We start from the raw sequence: 16,990 nt of genomic DNA, 5'->3' as shown, positions 1-16,990 counted from the left end.
CCCTGGGACTTAACGTGTGTGTTAGGGCTGGGGGGTATGGCCAGGGGCAGGGGGAGGACTTTGAGCGGTGAGGTAGGAGTGCTGACACTCCCCTTGGAGGAGATCGAGACGGGGTACCCCCTCCCTGCCGCCCCTCCCCTCCATGCTCCTCTAATGTGTCTGTGTCCCCCAGGGAAGGGTAAGGTGTCACACTCCCTCCCCCCTCCTCCCAGAGGCTCACTGCTGATGATAGAGAATCCTTCATACTTATCCTCCCCCTCTGTCCCTCCGCCTACTCCTCTGTGATTCGTTAATCTGTTTCTCGACACATCTCCTGTGTGTCGTTGAGAGACACCTCCGCGGTGCCGCTCCAGTTCCTGCTGCCGCGAACGCTGGCTGATGACATCACTTCCTGCGGGTTCAGGGCGGGACAGGAAGCTGAGAGAGGAGGCGAGGGAGCTGAGGCTGTAGAGGGAGATGGCGTCGCATGAGAGACTGTCTGGGCCGCCAAGCGGGGGCGAGAAGGGAGGCTGGGGGAGGTTAAGGGGGACGGAGGCACACTGAGAGGAGGAGAGAGACTCTAGAGATGAAGAGCTGTCCAGGCTGAGGCGTCTGGGGAGCTCTGTGGAGTCTGCAAGGGAGAGAGGAGAAGATGGAGGTGAGACAGGGGTAAGATGAAATGGTGAAGCACACTGTAACTATAGGAAGTCCAGATACCTAGATACTGTAACAATGTAGAGAGAGGACTTGGAGACTCTTACCAAACAGTGCCAGTAGAGACTGCAGAGCAAAGTGCATTGTCCGTCTGCAAGCCTGTTTACCAGTCTTCAATAGCACCTCCTCCTGTCCTGCCTCACACAGGTCAAAACCTGGAGGGAAACAGAGAAGGGAAAAGAATGACACACACAGCTAACGCTTTAGCTCAATGGGCTAACACAGTCTTGTGCCATGCAGGAGACCTGGGTTCAAACTTGACACACCCACAGTGGCACTCAAAAGATGAGATTGGCCGCCACTGCTATAATACAAGTATATCTACCGCTCAGTGCAGTGATAACTCACCCAGCGCAGCCAGGAACTCATGACAACCAGGAAGTCTCCACAGCTGGACACTAATGGATACCTGGATGGGAGCCAATGAGAACTCCTGCTCTTTGTCACATGTCTGTTGCTGAACCAATACCTGGTGGAGCTGGAGACAGGGAGAGGTAGTTTATTAGGTTATCGTAGTTTAGGTTACTTCTGCCTTGTCCTACTTTTTTGCCTCACTATGAGTTTCTCATGCCAGAAAGATACAACACACAACTTACCATTCCCACAATATTTTTAACAGCCTTCAAGTGGTGGGTAAGAGGAAGAGCGAAAGAGATAGAGGACTTAAATTGTTAGGAGCAGACCATTAGAAAGTAACAAATCTTATAAATGAAGACCATGGAGGGACTACCACTATTTATAAGCCCTAAAAAAATCCAAGAGGTTATGATGATATTGATATTGACCCCATGCAAACATTACCAGGCCCATCACATGCATATTCAAATCATATTTCTGGGGGAGCACTTTTGTGAAACAACCAAACTGGGCAAACTGCCGATCGCCATAGCCTACCCATGAGAGAACAGGGGTTGGGCGGGTCCCAAAGTCAAATGTATTTATACATGATATCAAGTTGATTCATATACATGCTATTTAAAATACTATTAACATGGATTATCAAGCTATTTGATTCTAGATTTTAGGACAATTGGGGTTATCAGAAATTCACGCGTAAAAATAGTTTGATGAATCTTTTTAATCTGCCTTTATCTTAGTAATAGCACAAAGATATGTCAAATCAGGTAATGACACGTTTTTATGTTTTGGGGTGATTGAAATGCATCAGAAAGGTATTGGAAAGTTCAGGAAAACATCAGGGATGATCATCAAACAATCTTTGTATGTGATCTTCTGAAATAGAGCGTACAGCATGTCAATTAATCAGTGTGTCTGTGTGCATTGAGGCCTACCTTGTTGATTAGCTGTTCTCCAGTCTCAGCAGCAATGACCAGTTTAGAGAGGGCCTGGAATGCTGAATGAGGCAGACCTGGATGACACAGAGGATTCATTGATAGTTTTCCATGTAGGGACTGGAGTATAGTGCTGTGCTGGCAGTCTGATTGGTTTATTATATGGTTGAACGATTGACTAATTCATTGATAGGTTACCTAGTAGTGACTGCAGAGTGGTGCTGCAGAGCTGCAGCCGGTCTCCAGGGTCGGCCATAGGGAAGAAGACAGCAGCGGGGAGACCACTGCCGGTACCGGGACAATCTAACCGGAACCCCACGGCTGACAGCAGGGCCTGCCATCCCGGTACGCCACCAACCTGGTGGATTCATAGAAAACAGATATATTCATTACGATAACACAGAATAACTAAGTAATGAGAAACACCAAAGACCTTACACTGAAGTAAAGAGCACACACACACACGCACGTATGCAAACACACACACCTTGTTCTCCACACTCTGCTGCAAGGTGTACATAGCATTACTCTGACCACTCTGTATACGTTGGAGAGACTTCTCAACCTGAGGGATGGAGGGTAAATCACATTATTAGGCAAGGTTCTTTAAAGTCTCGTGAATGGACATAGGTGAGACGGCAAACTTTGTGCATGTTCATTACCAGGTGCAAAAGTACTCTCAGGGAGTCTCTAGCCCTCTCAGGGTATTGGAGGATCTCTGCCAGAGCCTGTCCAATCAGAGACGAGGGGCTGTTCAGCTTCACATCACAGCCAATCAGCATGAAGCCTGTGAGAAAACAGGAAGTGGAGTGAATAATGTGTGATGTGTGTGTGTGTGTGTGTGTGTGTGTGTGTGTGTGTGTGTGTGTGTGTGTGTGTGTGTGTACTAACCCGCCCAGTTAGAAGGGTGTGAAAAGTGTGTGCTGCTCTGTAGAGTCTTCATGGCCTCAGTGAGAGCTACACTGGCCTTGGTCCCATTCAGTAGCGCCGTGTAGAAGGTGTGTGTGAACACCTTGGAGGCTGCCATGGGAACGGGCCACAGTGACACACACACACACTGAACCCCCGCTGCAAGGAAGGCACGGGTCAGACCCACCACCCCGTCAGCTGTCACCCTGCTAACACACTCCTGGTACGACCTGAGTGGGGAGAAGAGAGATAACAAGTTTATAAACGTAGGCGTACGGCATAAAAAAATATAAAAACTGCTTGGTTGATAATTAGGTATTTGTGTGTGTGTGTGGCTCACCCCAGCACCACCAGTTTGATAGGCAGTCTCAGGTCCAGTATGTCTGCCGCAGTGAGCAGAAACTCCTGAAGTGGTGGACTGTCACACACACTCTCTGCATCACACACACTTCCTCCGTCCTCGCTCCCGTCCTCCCGTTGCTCAGTCCTTGCTCCAACATCCCCAGTCTCGCTTGAAAGCGATCCCCCACACGGTGCACTCTCCTTGGGCCGTGTTCCCGAGTCCATCCCTGGATCCTGGCTGGGGGAGAGAACCAGGGCCGCCAGCTTCCAGGAGACATGAGTAGCAAAGTGAACACACTCTGCCTGGCCCATGGCTGCTATCACACGGTCCTAGAGAAGAGAAAAGAGAAGTGAGGAGAATGTTGCCTGTTTGTGCGTCTCAATAAACCACAGAATAAGAACACACATGCTTTATTTTCAGTACCTTGGTGGCCTGTGTTCCAGTGAGGGGCTGGCAGCCCAGCAGTTCCCCCAGGCGGAGGGCCTCGTCGTGGGCAGAGGGCAGCGGACCCCACAGCCAACGCTCCATCACCCTGGAGGGCAGGCGTGGAGCCCCTACTACTGCAGTCATGGAACCCCCACCGTTGTAGAGGAAGGGAGCCCCGCGACGAGGGTAGGACTGGAGGTGGGGAGGTGATGCAGATTTAAATGATTGATCGGTCAATGACACAATCAATGACACAATTATTATTATGACAGCATGGTTATCAGTATATTGAATTGTGCAGGTTGTGCTGTCTTGTGTAGTGTGTGTGTGTGCCCGTGAGGAAATTTGAGTGTGCGCTGTACTATACACCCACCTTAGCTACAGGCCCCAGGCTCCCTAAAGATGGGACAGCTAGAAGGTTGAACCTCTCATACAGGTACTCATTAGAAGAGCTACCTTTGAGCAGAGCGAAGGGAACCAGGTACAGCTCTCCCTCTAACACCAACACCAGCTGTCTATGTCTGCCCACTGCACCACTACTGGGCATCAGCACCTAGCGAGGGACGGCGGGGAGGGCGAGAGAGAGCGAGGATGAAGGAATGAGTATAGACAGATAGAAGATGTAATTCGATCTACGTCAAATGGTAACGCGGGTGTGACGGTAAACACACACACACACTCTTACCCCCTCCATAGGTGCAATGAGCAGGTGGTGAAGTGCTCGTAAGGGGGGTTTGCCGAGGGGGCTGGGTGGGGGTCTACAGGGTAGAGAGGGGGTCTCGCTCACTGGAGACACTGTAGAACTGACCAGACAGGAAGAACTCCTACTATCCCTGTAGAAATATGCAAAAAGAGGCTTGTTGTTTAACAACGGGTGCTGTCTACAACAAGTAGATATTGCATAGGAACATTTCACACTCTCTCCATATGAAACATCAGACTTGATTTGAAATATGGTGACGTTTTGAGTCTTCCTGCAGAAGACACCCACCCACCTGTTGAAGAGGTTGTTTCTGGAAACCATGCGTAGGTAGCCTGTCGGGTCGCTGGCTGAGCTCAGCCGTTCCTCAAACTGCTGTTCCAACAGATCACCCGCTTCGCTCTCTGCCTCACCGCTGTTACATGCACGCGCGCGCGCACACACACACACACACACACACACACACACACACACACACACACACACACACACACACACACACACACACACACACACACACACCGCGCGCACACACACACACACACACACACACACACACACACACACACACACACACACACACACACACACACACACACACACACACACACACACACACACACACACACACACAGTAAGGTGCTGTTGGCTAGGGCAGCAGTACTGCAGTGGTTGTCAGTGAGAACAATTTGTGAGGGGGAACATTTGCTGACACAACACAGAGGTCCATGACAAATTAGCCTGCAGTGCTGGCGCCGATGGAAGCTGCGTGTGGTATTCAACTTTATTACCCTCCGAGGTGTGATAGTCTCTCTCTACTTTATTAAAGATTGTTTGGCGCTTCACTGACGGGCTAGCCAGTGTGCAGTGTGTGTGTGTGTGTGCAGTGTGTGTGTGTGTGTGCAGTGTGTGTGTGAGAAAGCGAGAGAGGCTGTGAACTCCCATTATCACTTGGAGGGGTGCAATACATGTCACCTCTGAACAAGCCCATCCATTCTACAGAGGGAGGGAGGGAGGGAGGGAGGGAGGGAGGGAGGGAGGGAGGGAGGGAGGGAGGGAGGGAGGGAGGGAGGGAGGGAGGGAAAGACAGAGCACTGAGCCAAGCGATAAAGAGCGCTTGCAGTCTATCAGTGAAGCACTGCACAATATTTGAATAAAGCAAAGACCATCGCAAGGGAAAGACACACACATACCTGCTGTAGTAGTCGTCAACTCCCAGAGCCTCTCTAGCTGCAGTGATGTGCTGCTCCAGAGTCTGGCAGCCACTAACTCCTCCCCCCTGAATCTCTGAAGCCTGCAGCTCGGCTCCTCCCTCACCCAGGTACACCTCATGGAACTTCACTATACCTGCACACAACAGAGGGTGAGAGATTTAGAGGTGTGTGTATATGTGTGTGTGTGTCTCTGTGTGTAAAGTACCTACCTGTGCCTGGTGCCAGTAGCCAGCTGTAGAGGTACCCTGCGGCCAGAGAAAAGTACAGCACCAGTGACTTTTGACTGTTGACCGTATTCAGGATGTGTTCTATGGTTACCGGGGAGTAAGGGTCAGGGGTCGGGGTATAAGGGTCAGAGGTCAGGGGTTGGTGACCCTGCTGTCGCTCCACCAGGAGGTCGGCGAACGCCCGGGTCCGACCCCGCTCTGCCACGGCTAGGGCCTCGTCATAATGACCTGGAGAGGAGAGAGGGATGAACAGAGGGATGAGAAGAGAAGAGAGAGACCGACAAGAGATGGGAAAGTGCAAGTAGAGAAAGAGAGAGAGAAAGAGAGAGCGAAATAGAGACAGGAAGAGAGAGAGAGAGAGAGAGAGAGAGAGAGAGAGAGAGAGAGAGAGAGAGAGAGGGAGAATACCAGAACCCACTGGATTCTCCAATTAAATTGAATGAGTTGAATGAGTTACAGGACAAAATAAAAACCCTCCAACCCAAAAAGGCCTGTGGTGTTGATGGTATCCTCAATGAAATGATCAAATATACAGACAACAATTGGCTATACTAAAACTCTTTAACATTATCCTTAGCTCTGGCACCTTCCCCAATATTTGGAACCAAGGACTGATCACCCCAATCCACAAAAGTGGGGACAAATTTGACCCCAATAACTACCGTGGAATATGCGTCAACAGTAACCTTGGGAAAATCCTCTGCATTATCATTAACAGCAGACTCGTACATTTCCTCAATGAAAACAATGTACTGAGCAAATGTCAAATTGGCTTTTTACCAAATTACCGTACAACAGACCATGCACACCCTAATTGACAACCAAACAAACCAAAACAAAGGCAAAGTCTTCTCATGCTTTGTTGACTTCAAAAAAGCCTTCGACTCAATTTGGCATGAGGGTCTGCTATACAAACTGATGGAAAGTGGTGTTGGGGGTAAAACATACGACATTATAAAATCCATGTACACAAACAACAAGTGTGCGGTTAAAATTGGCAAAAAACACACTAATTTCTTCACACAGGGTCGTGGGGTGAGACAGGGATGCAAGCTTAAGCCCCACCCTCTTCAACATATATATCAACGAATTGGCGCGGGCACTAGAAAAGACTGCAGCACCCGGCCTCACCCTACTAGAATCCGAGGTCAAATGTCTGCTGTTTGCTGATGATCTGGTGCTTCTGTCACCAACCAAGGAGGGCCTACAGCAGCACCTAGATCTTCTGCACAGATTCTGTCAGACCTGAGCCCTGACAGTAAATCTCAGTAAGACCAAAATAATGGTGTTCCAAAAAAGGTCCAGTCACCAAGACAACAAATACAAATTCCATCTATACACTGTTGCCCTAGAGCACACAAAAAACTATACATATCTTGGCCTAAACATCAGCGCCACAGGTAACTTCCACAAAGCTGTGAACGATCTGAGAGACAAGGCAAGAAGGGCAATCTATGCCATCAAAAGGAACATCATGGGGCGGCAGCGTAGCCTAGTGGTTAGAGCGTTGGACTAGTAACCGGAAGGTTGCGAGTTCAAACCCCCGAGCTGACAAGGTACAAATCTGTCGTTCTGCCACTGAACAGGCAGTTAACCCACTGTTCCCAGGCCGTCATTGAAAATAAGAATGTGTTCTTAACTGACTTGCCTGGTTAAATAAAGGTAAAAATAAAAATAAAATAAAAAATAAATAAAATAAATACTAAAAATAAAAAATCAATTTCAACATACCAATTAGGATTTGGCTAAAAATACTTGAATCAGCCATAGAGCCCATTGCCCTTTATGGTTGTGAGGTCTGGGTTCCGCTCACCAACCAAGACTTCACAAAATGGGACAAACACCAAATTGAGATTCTGCAAAAATATCCCCCGTGTACAACGTAGAACACCAAATAATGCATGCAGAGCAGAATTAGGCCGATACCCACTAATTATCAAAATCCAGAAAAGAGCCGTTAAATTCTATAACCACCTAAAAGGAAGCGATTCCCAAACCTTCCATAACAAAGCCATCACCTACAGAGAGATGAACCTGGAGAAGAGTCCCCTAAGCAAGCTGGTCCTGGGACAAACACAAACACACCCTACAGAGCCCCAGGACAGCAGCACAATTAGACCCAACCAAATCATGAGAAAACAAAAAGATAATTACTTGACACATTGGAAAGAATTAACAAAAAAACAGAGCACTAGAATGCTATTTGGCCCTACATAGAGAGTACACAGCGGCAGAATACCTGACCACTGTGACTGACCCAAAATTAAGGAAAGCTTTGACTATGTACAGACTCAGTGAGCATAGCCTTGCTATTGAGAAAGGCCGCCGTAGGCAGACATGGCTCTCAAGAGAAGACAGGCTATGTGCTCACTGCCCACAAAATGAGGTGGAAACTGAGCTGCACTTCCTAACCTCCTGCCCAATGTATGACCATATTAGAGAGACATATTTCCCTCAGATTACACAGATCCAAAGAATTCGAAAACAAATCCAATTTTGATAAACTCCCATATCTACTGGGTGAAATTCCACTGTGTGCCATCACAGCAGCATTTGTGACCTGTTTCCACGAGAAAAGGGCAACCAGTGAAGAACAAACACCATTGTAAATACAACCCATATTTATGCTTATTTATTTTATCTTGTGTCCTTTAACCATTTGTACATTGTTAAAACACTGTATATATATAATATGACATTTGTAATGTCTTTATTGTTTTGAAACTTCTGTATGTGTAATGTTTACTGTTAATTTTTTATTGTTTATTTCACTTTATATATTATCTACCTCACTTGCTTTGGCAATGTTAACACATGTTTCCCATGCCAATAAAGCCCTTGAATTGAATTGTATTGAGAGAGAAAGAGAGAGAGAGAGAGGGAGAGAGAGATAGAAGTGGGACAATAAGCGAGAGAGAGTGAGAAAGTGAAGGAGATGGATAACAAGAGAGATTACATAAAAACTGAAAGAGAGTAAAGAGAGAGTGTTACCCAGGCTGACGAGGATCCTCTGGAGAGCCTGGTATGATGATGTCTGCAGGTCAAACAGAGTCAGCCTGTAGTCTGAGCTGAGTTGGGCTTCATGCCGAATCGACTCAAACAAGGCAGAAGCTCGGTACAGCTGGAGAGAGAGAAAGAGAATACACACCTACATCACACATTCATTCACACCTGAATACACACCCATGTGGCACCTCCATCGTGATATACTTTCAATTCGTTTTAATCTTAAACATAGGGAATCTCAAAACCCCTAAGGTTAGAATCAGAGACTGCAGTTTCATAGTCAACCAGCAGGTGTCAGCAGGACTCAAGAGAGGCAACAGTAACTTTGAAACACACAAGTTGGTACCTGGTTCTGGGCCTCCTCCAGGTTGCTGCTGGCCCACAGTGACAAGCCCAGACGATGACGGATCCTAGCCTCCTCCTCTCTCCTCCCACACTGCTCTGCTAAACGCAGACCTGAAACAGAGAAAGAGAGAGAGGAAAGAGAGAGAGGGAGTCTCAAAACATCATCAAATCACCCCTCTCCTACCCTCCCTCTTTCTCCAAGAACCATGTCTTCATTCATACTCTCTCTCTCTCGATCTCTCTCTCCTCTCACCTTCCTGCAGGTACATGACAGCCTGTGTGTAGTTCTGTAGCGCATGGTGTGTCCTCCCCAGGCTGCCATACGCCAGTGTCTTGGCTGTGAGGTCATTATTCTGCGCTGCCACACTCAGGTGCTGCTCCTGATGACATCACCACAGACAGAAAGGTCAAGTCCCAAACCGTTTACCTGACAGAACCCACAGCAGAGAGGAAGAGGCGAAGCAAGAGGGATAACTGGGCCCAAAATATGTCTTCTCCAGCAGGAGGAATTTTTCCTTTTTTTCGCTCACCAAGTGAAACGTTTTTGTATGGAGGTCAATGAGAGTGCCAAATTTGGTTGACAAAAAATGTAATGGCTTATGTGCTAAGTGTGTCTTACTTGATATAATATAAGTTTTAGAATGATTCGGTTGTTACAATTGACATCCTGGCAACTTTGAGAAAAAACACTTTATTTCGGAGTTGTGCCTGTTGTTCACATGAGTATCTGCCCTCTCATTGGCTAGAATGGTCCATCCTGATCTTGCCTCTTCCCGACTGCCTTCCATTTTTTAAGACATTTATTTTCATTGTTAGAGCGTCAGCTTGAGTATCTGGTCAATATAATGGATCATCTGTGACCATAGCATGTGTTTACCTGACAGGCCACAGCCCTTTCGTAGTTTCCCAGCTCCTCATAGGTCAATCCCAGGTTCCCGTAGGCCCTCCCCTGACTCCTCACACTTCCTGTTTCCTCCGCAATCTCTAATGCCCTCTGGTGCCACTGGAGAAAGAAACAGAGATGGATGGATGGACGGACAGACGGACACAGACAAACAAACAATGGACCATTGCACGGGGAATATAATAATATCATTATAAGAACCAACCTGTAGAGCTGTCTCATTCTCTCCCATCAGCTGGTACACTCCACCCAACGCCCCGCTCGCTTCGCCCTCTAGTGCCCGGTCCTGGGAGGAACAGATTTAGAATATAATATATTGTATAATATATTATAGATTTATAACACATCTATAACAGATTTATAACACATATATATATATATATATATATATATATATATATATATATATATATATATATACACGCATACATATATACATATACACATACCGTACATACACATACATATATACACACACATATATATATATATACATGAATCGAGCGAGAGAGAGCGAGAGAGAGAGAGAGGGGGGAGAGAGAGAGAGAGAGAGAGAGAGAGAGAGAGAGAGAGAGAGAGAGAGAGAGAGTGTACCAAATGTTTGAGAGTGTACCAAAAGCTATTCATTCAAGAGTTGTTTTGACTATTTTCTACATTGTAGAATAATAGTGAAGACATCAAAACTATGAAATAACACATATGGAATCATGTAGTAACCAAAGAAGTGCCACTTCCACTACAGGTATTTATTCCTACCTCCCTCCCATCAGTCATTCACTCATTCGAGAGGTAGAAGTCTTACCCCTGCGGTGGAGGCGATGTTGAGTTGATGCTCCAGGCAGGATAGGGCTTGTTCATAATTCCCCAGCTGGCTGTGTAGGTCTCCCAGCTCCCCATATGCCTGGGCCTGGGCCTTCCTTCCTCCACTTCCTCCCTCTCCACCTCCCGATCCGCCCAGCTCATGGGCCACCACCAGACGCTTCTCAAAACACACCAAGGCCTGCTGGAGACTACCTAGAGATCTGACAGGAGAGGAGGAAGGGAGGAGATAGGAGTTATTTTTGTTTAGTCCCATATCTCTCTTTAGAGTTGCTAACGTAGGCCTGCTGTTTGCTGCAGATGAGTCACTATTGCACTCAGAAGGAGCCCTACCAATGATTTACATAAATGTGACTCGTTTCAGGAAACTAGGCGTACGTCGTGTGTCACTACTTCACAGGAGAGCCATTTGAACGTAAACTTTTTATTTTTATCATAATGCGTTTTTTGGGCAGAAAAGCATTCTGGAACATATTAACTTTCATGTGCCTTAATAACAAACGTGTATGCCATCTGTAAATACAAATACAATTGTTAAATTACGAGCCTAGTTGGTTTAGCCACAGCAAAAGTCAGCAACCTTCCCGCTAGCCATGATTGGCTGAGATAATGAGTGGGCTGGGCATGCCGAGAGACATGCTGTGGGCTGGACATGCCGGTCTGTCACTTCTGTCTATAATATGAGCTGGTCAGTACAGTGGGGCAAAAAAGTATTTAGTCAGCCACCAATTGTGCAAGTTCTCCCACTTAAAAAGATGAGAGCGGCCTGTAATTTTCATCATATGTACACTTCAACTATGACAGACAAAATAAGAAAAAAAAATCCAGAAAATCACATTGTAGAATTTTTAATGAATTTATTTGCAAATTATGGTGGAAAATAAGTATTTGTACAAGCAAGATTTCTTTGCTCTCACAGACCTGTAACTTCTTCTTTAAGAGGCTCCTCTGTCCTCCACTTGTTACCTGTATTAATGGCACCTGTTACATATTGTTATCAGTATAAAAGACACCTGTCCACAACCTCAAACAGTCACACTCCAAACTCCACTATGGCCAAGACCAAAGAGCTGTCAAAGGACACCAGAAACAAAATTGTAGACCTGCACCAGGCTGGGAAGACTGAATCTGCAATAGGTAAGCAGCTTGGTTTGAAGAAATCAACTGTGGGAGCAATTATTAGGAAATGGAAGACATACAAGACCACTGATAATCTCCCTCGATCTGGGGTTCCACGCAAGATCACACCCCGTGGGGTCAAAAATCCCAGAACCACACGGGGGGACCTAGTGAATGACCTGCAGAGAGCTGGGACCAAAGTAACAAAGCCTACCATCAGTAACACACTACGCCACCATGTCACGCCCTGGTCTAAGTATTTTGTGTTTTTCTTCATGTATTGGGTCAGGCCAGGGTGTGGCATGGAGTTTTTGTATTGTGGTGTGTTGTGTCTTGGGGTTTTGGTGTGTATGTATTTGGGATTGTAGCTAGTGGGGTTTTCTAGCAAAGTCTATGGCTGTCTGGAGTGATTCTCAATCAGAGGCAGGTGCTTATCGTTGTCTCTGATTGGGAACCATATTTAGGCAGCCATATTCTTTGAGTTTGTCGTGGGTGATTGTCCTATTTGTCTTGATGTCCTTGTTTATGTTAGTTGACACAAGTATAGGCTGTTTTCGGTTTTCGTTTCGTTTATTGTTTTTGTAGTGTTCGTGTTTAGTCGTGTTTTACGTTTGTTTAAATAAACATGGATCGCAATCGACACGCTGCAGTTTGGTCCGACTCTCCTTCACCACACTTAGAAAACCGTTACAGAATCACCCACCACCAACGGACCAAGCAGCGTGTTAACAGGCAGGAGCCACAGGAGAGGCAACAGAGGCAGCAGCAGCAGGAGCAGCAGCAGCTGCAGTGGGAGAGGCTGCACCACCTGGAGAAATGGACATGGGAGGAAGAACTGGACGGTAAAGGACCCTGGGCTCAGCCTGGAGAATATCGCCGCCCCAAGGAAGAACTGGAGGCGGCGAAAGCGGAGAGGCGCAGATATGAGGAGGCAGCACGGCGTAGCGGACGGAAGCCTGAGAATCAGCCCCAAAAATGTCTTGGGGGGGGGGGGCTCAGGGAGAGTGTGGCAGAGTCAGGAGTCAGACCTGAGCCAACTCTCCCTGTTTATCGTGAGGAGCCAAGGAGGAGACCAGAACCAGAGCCGGTGTTGGAGGTGAGCGAAACAGAGACTGTGAAGGAGTTAATGGGGAAATTGGAGGAGAGAGAAATGAGGGAGTTGCTGTGTTGGTGCTTTTTGCATGGAATTCGCCCGACGGAACGTGTTGGGGATTTGATGGCACCTGGGTTAGCGCTCCATACTCGTCCTGAGGTGCGTGTTAGTCGGCTGGTGAAGTTGGTGCCAGCATCACGCACCAGGCCTCCTGTACACATCCCTAGCCTTGCACGTCCTGTGCCAACACTGCTCTCAAGATCTCCAGTACGCCTTCACGGTCTAGCCCATCCTGTGCCACCTCCACACTCCAGTCCTCCGGTAGCAGCTCCCCGCACCAGGCTTCCTGTGCGTGTCCTCGGTCCAGTAACACCAGTACCAGCACCACGCACCAGGCCTTCAGTGCGCCTCGCCTGTTCAGCGCAGCCAGCGCTTTTCTCTTCTCCTGCGCTGCTGGAGTCTCCCGCCTGTTTAGCGCAGCTAGAGCCTTTCTCCTCTCCTGCGCTGCCGGAGTCTCCCGCCTGTTCAGCGCAGCCAGCGCTTTTCTCCTCTCCTGCGCTGCTGGAGTCTCCCGCCTGTTTAGCGCAGCCAGAGCCTTTCTCCTCTACAGCGCTGCCGGAGTCTCCCGCCTGTTTAGCGCAGACAGAGCTGCCAGCCTGCATGGAGCAGCCAGAGCTGTCAGTCTGCATGGAGCAGCCAGAGATGTCAGTCTGCATGGAGCAGCCAGAGATGTCAGTCTACATGGTGCAGCCAGAACCGCCAGTCTGCATGAAGCAGCCAGAGATGTCAGTCTGCATGGAGCAGCCAGAGCTGTCAGTCTACATGGAGCAGCCAGAGCTGCCAGTCTGCATGAAGCAGCCAGAGCTGTCAGTCTACATGAAGCAGCCAGTCTGCATGAAGCAGCCAGAGCTGTCAGTCTACATGAAGCAGCCAGAGCTGTCAGTCTGCAAGGAGCTGTCAGTCTGCAAGGAGCTGTCAGTCTGCAAGGAGCTGTCAGTCTGCAAGGAGCTGCCAGTTTGCAAGGAGCTGCCAGTCTGCATGGAGCAGCCAGAGCTGCCAGTCTGCATGGAGCAGCCAGAGCTGCCAGTCTGCATGAAGCAGCCAGAGCTGTCAGTCTACATGAAGCAGCCAGTCTGCATGAAGCAGCCAGAGCTGTCAGTCTGCAAGGAGCTGTCAGTCTGCAAGGAGCTGTCAGTCTGCAAGGAGCTGTCAGTCTGCAAGGAGCTGCCAGTTTGCAAGGAGCAGCCAGTCTGCATGAAGCAGCCAGTCTACATGGAGCAGCCAGAGCTGTCAGTCTGCATGAAGCAGCCAGAGCTGTCAGTCGGCAAGGAGCTGCCAGTCTGCAAGGAGCCGCCAGTCTGCCCAGCGCCGCCAGTCTGCCCAGCGCCGCTGGTGCCGCCAGTCTGCCCAGCATCGCCAGTCTGCCCAGCACCGCCAGTCTGCCCAGCGTCGCCAGTCTGCCCAGCGTCGCCAGTCTGCCCAGCGTCGCCAGTCTGCCCAGCGCCGCCAGTCTGTCAGGATCAGTTAGATCCACCAGTCAGCCAGGATCCACCAGTCTGCCAGGATCCGCCAGAAGTGCCAGTCGGCCAGGATCCGCCAGAGGAGCCAGTTAGCCAGGATCCACCAGTCAGCCAGACTCTTCCAGATCTGCCAGTCAACCAGACTCTTCCAGATCTGCCAGTCAACCAGACTCTTCCAGATCTGCCAGTCAACCAGACTCTTCCAGATCTGCCAGTCAACCAGACTCTTCCAGATCTGCCAGTCAACCAGACTCTTCCAGATCTGCCAGTCAACCAGACTCTTCCAGATCTGCCAGTCAATCAGACTCTTCCAGATCTGCCAGTCAACCAGACTCTTCCAGATCTGCCAGTCAGCCAGGATCTTCCAGATCTGCCAGTCAGCCAGGATCTGCCAGTCAGCCAGGATCTGCTGAAACCACCAGCCAGCCAGGATCTGGTAAATCTATCTACCTGCCTGAGCTTCTTCTCACTCCTGAGCTTTCTCACACTCCTGAGCTTCTTCTCACTCCTGAGCTTCTTCTCACACTCCTGAGCTTCTTCTCACACTCCTGAGCTTCTTCTCACACTCCTGAGCTTCTTCTCACTCCCGAGCTTTCTCTCACTCCCGAGCTTTCTCTCACTCCCGAGCTTTCTCTCACTCCCAAGCTTTCTCTCACTCCCAAGCTTTCTCTCACTCCCGAGCTTCCCCTCAGTCCCGAGCTGCCTCAGTCCCGATCTGCTCCTCAGTCCAGTGGGGTTCTGCGTGAGGACTACTAGGCCATGGTCGGCGGCGAGGGTGGTCTATCCAGGGACCACCTGGATTTTTTTGTATTGTGGTGTGTTTTGTCTTGGGGTTTTGGTGTGTATGTATTTGGGATTGTAGCTAGTGGGGGTTTCTAGCAAAGTCTATGGCTGTCTGGAGTGATTCTCAATCAGAGGCAGATGCTTATCATTGTCTCTGATTGGGAACCATATTTAGGCAGCCATATTCTTTGAGTTTGTCGTGGGTGATTGTCCTATTTGTCTTGATGTCCTTGTTTATGTTAGTTGACACAAGTATAGGCTGTTTTCGGTTTTCGTTTCGTTTATTGTTTTTGTAGTGTTCGTGTTTAGTCGTGTTTTACGTTTGTTTAAATAAACATGGATCGCAATCGACACGCTGCAGTTTGGTCCGACTCTCCTTCACCACACTTAGAAAACCGTTACACACCAGGGACTCACGTGTCCCCCTGCTTAAGCCAGTACATGTCCAGGCCCGTCTGAAGTTTGCTAGAGAGCATTTGGATGATCCAGAAGAAGATTGGGAGAATGTCATATGGTCAGATGAAACCAAAATATAACTTTTTGGTAAAAACTCAACTCGTCGTGTTTGGAGGTTGCATCCAAAGAACACCATACCTACTGTGAAGCATGGGGTGGAAACATCATGCTTTGGGGCTGTTTTTCTGCAAAGGGACCAGGACGACTGATCCGTGTAAAGGAAAGAATGAATGGGGCCATGTATCGTGAGATTTTGAGTGAAAACCTTCCATCAGCAAGGGCATTGAAGATAAAATGTGGCTGGGTCTTTCAGCATGACAATGATCCCAAACACACCGCCCGGGCAACGAAAGAGTGGCTTCGTAAGAAGCATTTCAAGGTCCTGGAGTGGCCTAGCCAGTCTCCAGATCTCAACCCCATAGAAAATCCTTGGAGGGAGTTGAAAGTCTGTGTTGCCCAGCAACAGCCCCAAAACATCACTGCTCTAGAGGAGATCTGCATGGAGGAATGGGCCAAAATACCAGCAACAGTGTGTGAACACCTTGTGAAGACTTACAGAAAACGTTTGACCTCTGTCATTGCCAACAAAGGGTATATAACCAAGTATTGAGATAAACTTCTGCTATTGACCAAATATTTATTTTCCACCATAATTTGCAAATAAATTCATAAAAAATCCTACAATGTGATTTTTTTTCTCATTTTGTCTGTCATAGTTGAAGTGTACCTACGATGAAAATTACAGGACTCTCATCTTTTTAAGTGGGAGAACTTGCACAATTGGTGGCTGACTAAATACTTTTTTGCACCACTGTATGTGTAGGTAATCCTTTCCAAAGTGCATTTTTTAAATTTTTTATTGTCGTAGAATTCCATAAGTGTTGCTCTCCACTTTCTGGAGGACCGAGTTTTGAAATCAGTGTATGATAGCTAAAGGAGATGGAGAAAATTCTGCCGTTTGATTCCAAATATGCAGACAAAGTTGAAAAGAGAACACACAGAAGGCTGTTGTATTAAAACACCTGTCTCTGGATTACATCTTCAAACTAAGGGCAACCATCCGTGACAGAGAGGGAGAAGCTTCCATCCATATATATGGGTAAGACAGTCTAGATAGCTACATTTTCAGATATTACACATT

General features: G+C 48.0%; 1 protein-coding gene across 2 annotated transcripts in view; it reads right to left on the bottom strand.

Moving 5' to 3' along the window:
- Positions 1-16,990, bottom strand: part of LOC109868481 (tetratricopeptide repeat protein 28) — a 101,100-nt gene that overhangs the window by 2,393 nt on the left and 81,717 nt on the right. For both annotated transcript variants that reach the window (XM_020458075.2, XM_031802767.1), the window contains 21 exons: positions 10,862-11,081; positions 10,265-10,345; positions 10,033-10,158; positions 9,409-9,535; positions 9,157-9,266; positions 8,796-8,925; positions 5,787-6,032; positions 5,557-5,710; positions 4,659-4,778; positions 4,349-4,496; positions 4,037-4,216; positions 3,661-3,855; positions 3,235-3,566; positions 2,877-3,124; positions 2,648-2,772; positions 2,473-2,550; positions 2,184-2,343; positions 1,986-2,062; positions 1,042-1,171; positions 741-848; positions 1-610 (listed from right to left, as the gene is read on the bottom strand). In XM_020458075.2, the coding sequence (XP_020313664.1) occupies positions 1-610; positions 741-848; positions 1,042-1,171; positions 1,986-2,062; positions 2,184-2,343; positions 2,473-2,550; positions 2,648-2,772; positions 2,877-3,124; positions 3,235-3,566; positions 3,661-3,855; positions 4,037-4,216; positions 4,349-4,496; positions 4,659-4,778; positions 5,557-5,710; positions 5,787-6,032; positions 8,796-8,925; positions 9,157-9,266; positions 9,409-9,535; positions 10,033-10,158; positions 10,265-10,345; positions 10,862-11,081 (3,705 nt within the window). The remainder of the gene's footprint in view (positions 611-740; positions 849-1,041; positions 1,172-1,985; positions 2,063-2,183; positions 2,344-2,472; positions 2,551-2,647; positions 2,773-2,876; positions 3,125-3,234; positions 3,567-3,660; positions 3,856-4,036; positions 4,217-4,348; positions 4,497-4,658; positions 4,779-5,556; positions 5,711-5,786; positions 6,033-8,795; positions 8,926-9,156; positions 9,267-9,408; positions 9,536-10,032; positions 10,159-10,264; positions 10,346-10,861; positions 11,082-16,990) is intronic.

The sequence above is a fragment of the Oncorhynchus kisutch genome, linkage group LG23, assembly GCF_002021735.2.
Source record: "Oncorhynchus kisutch isolate 150728-3 linkage group LG23, Okis_V2, whole genome shotgun sequence".
Taxonomy (NCBI): Eukaryota; Metazoa; Chordata; class Actinopteri; order Salmoniformes; family Salmonidae; genus Oncorhynchus; species Oncorhynchus kisutch.
The sequence above is the reverse complement of the archived record's forward strand: the minus strand, read 5'-3'. Positions and strand labels throughout refer to the sequence as shown.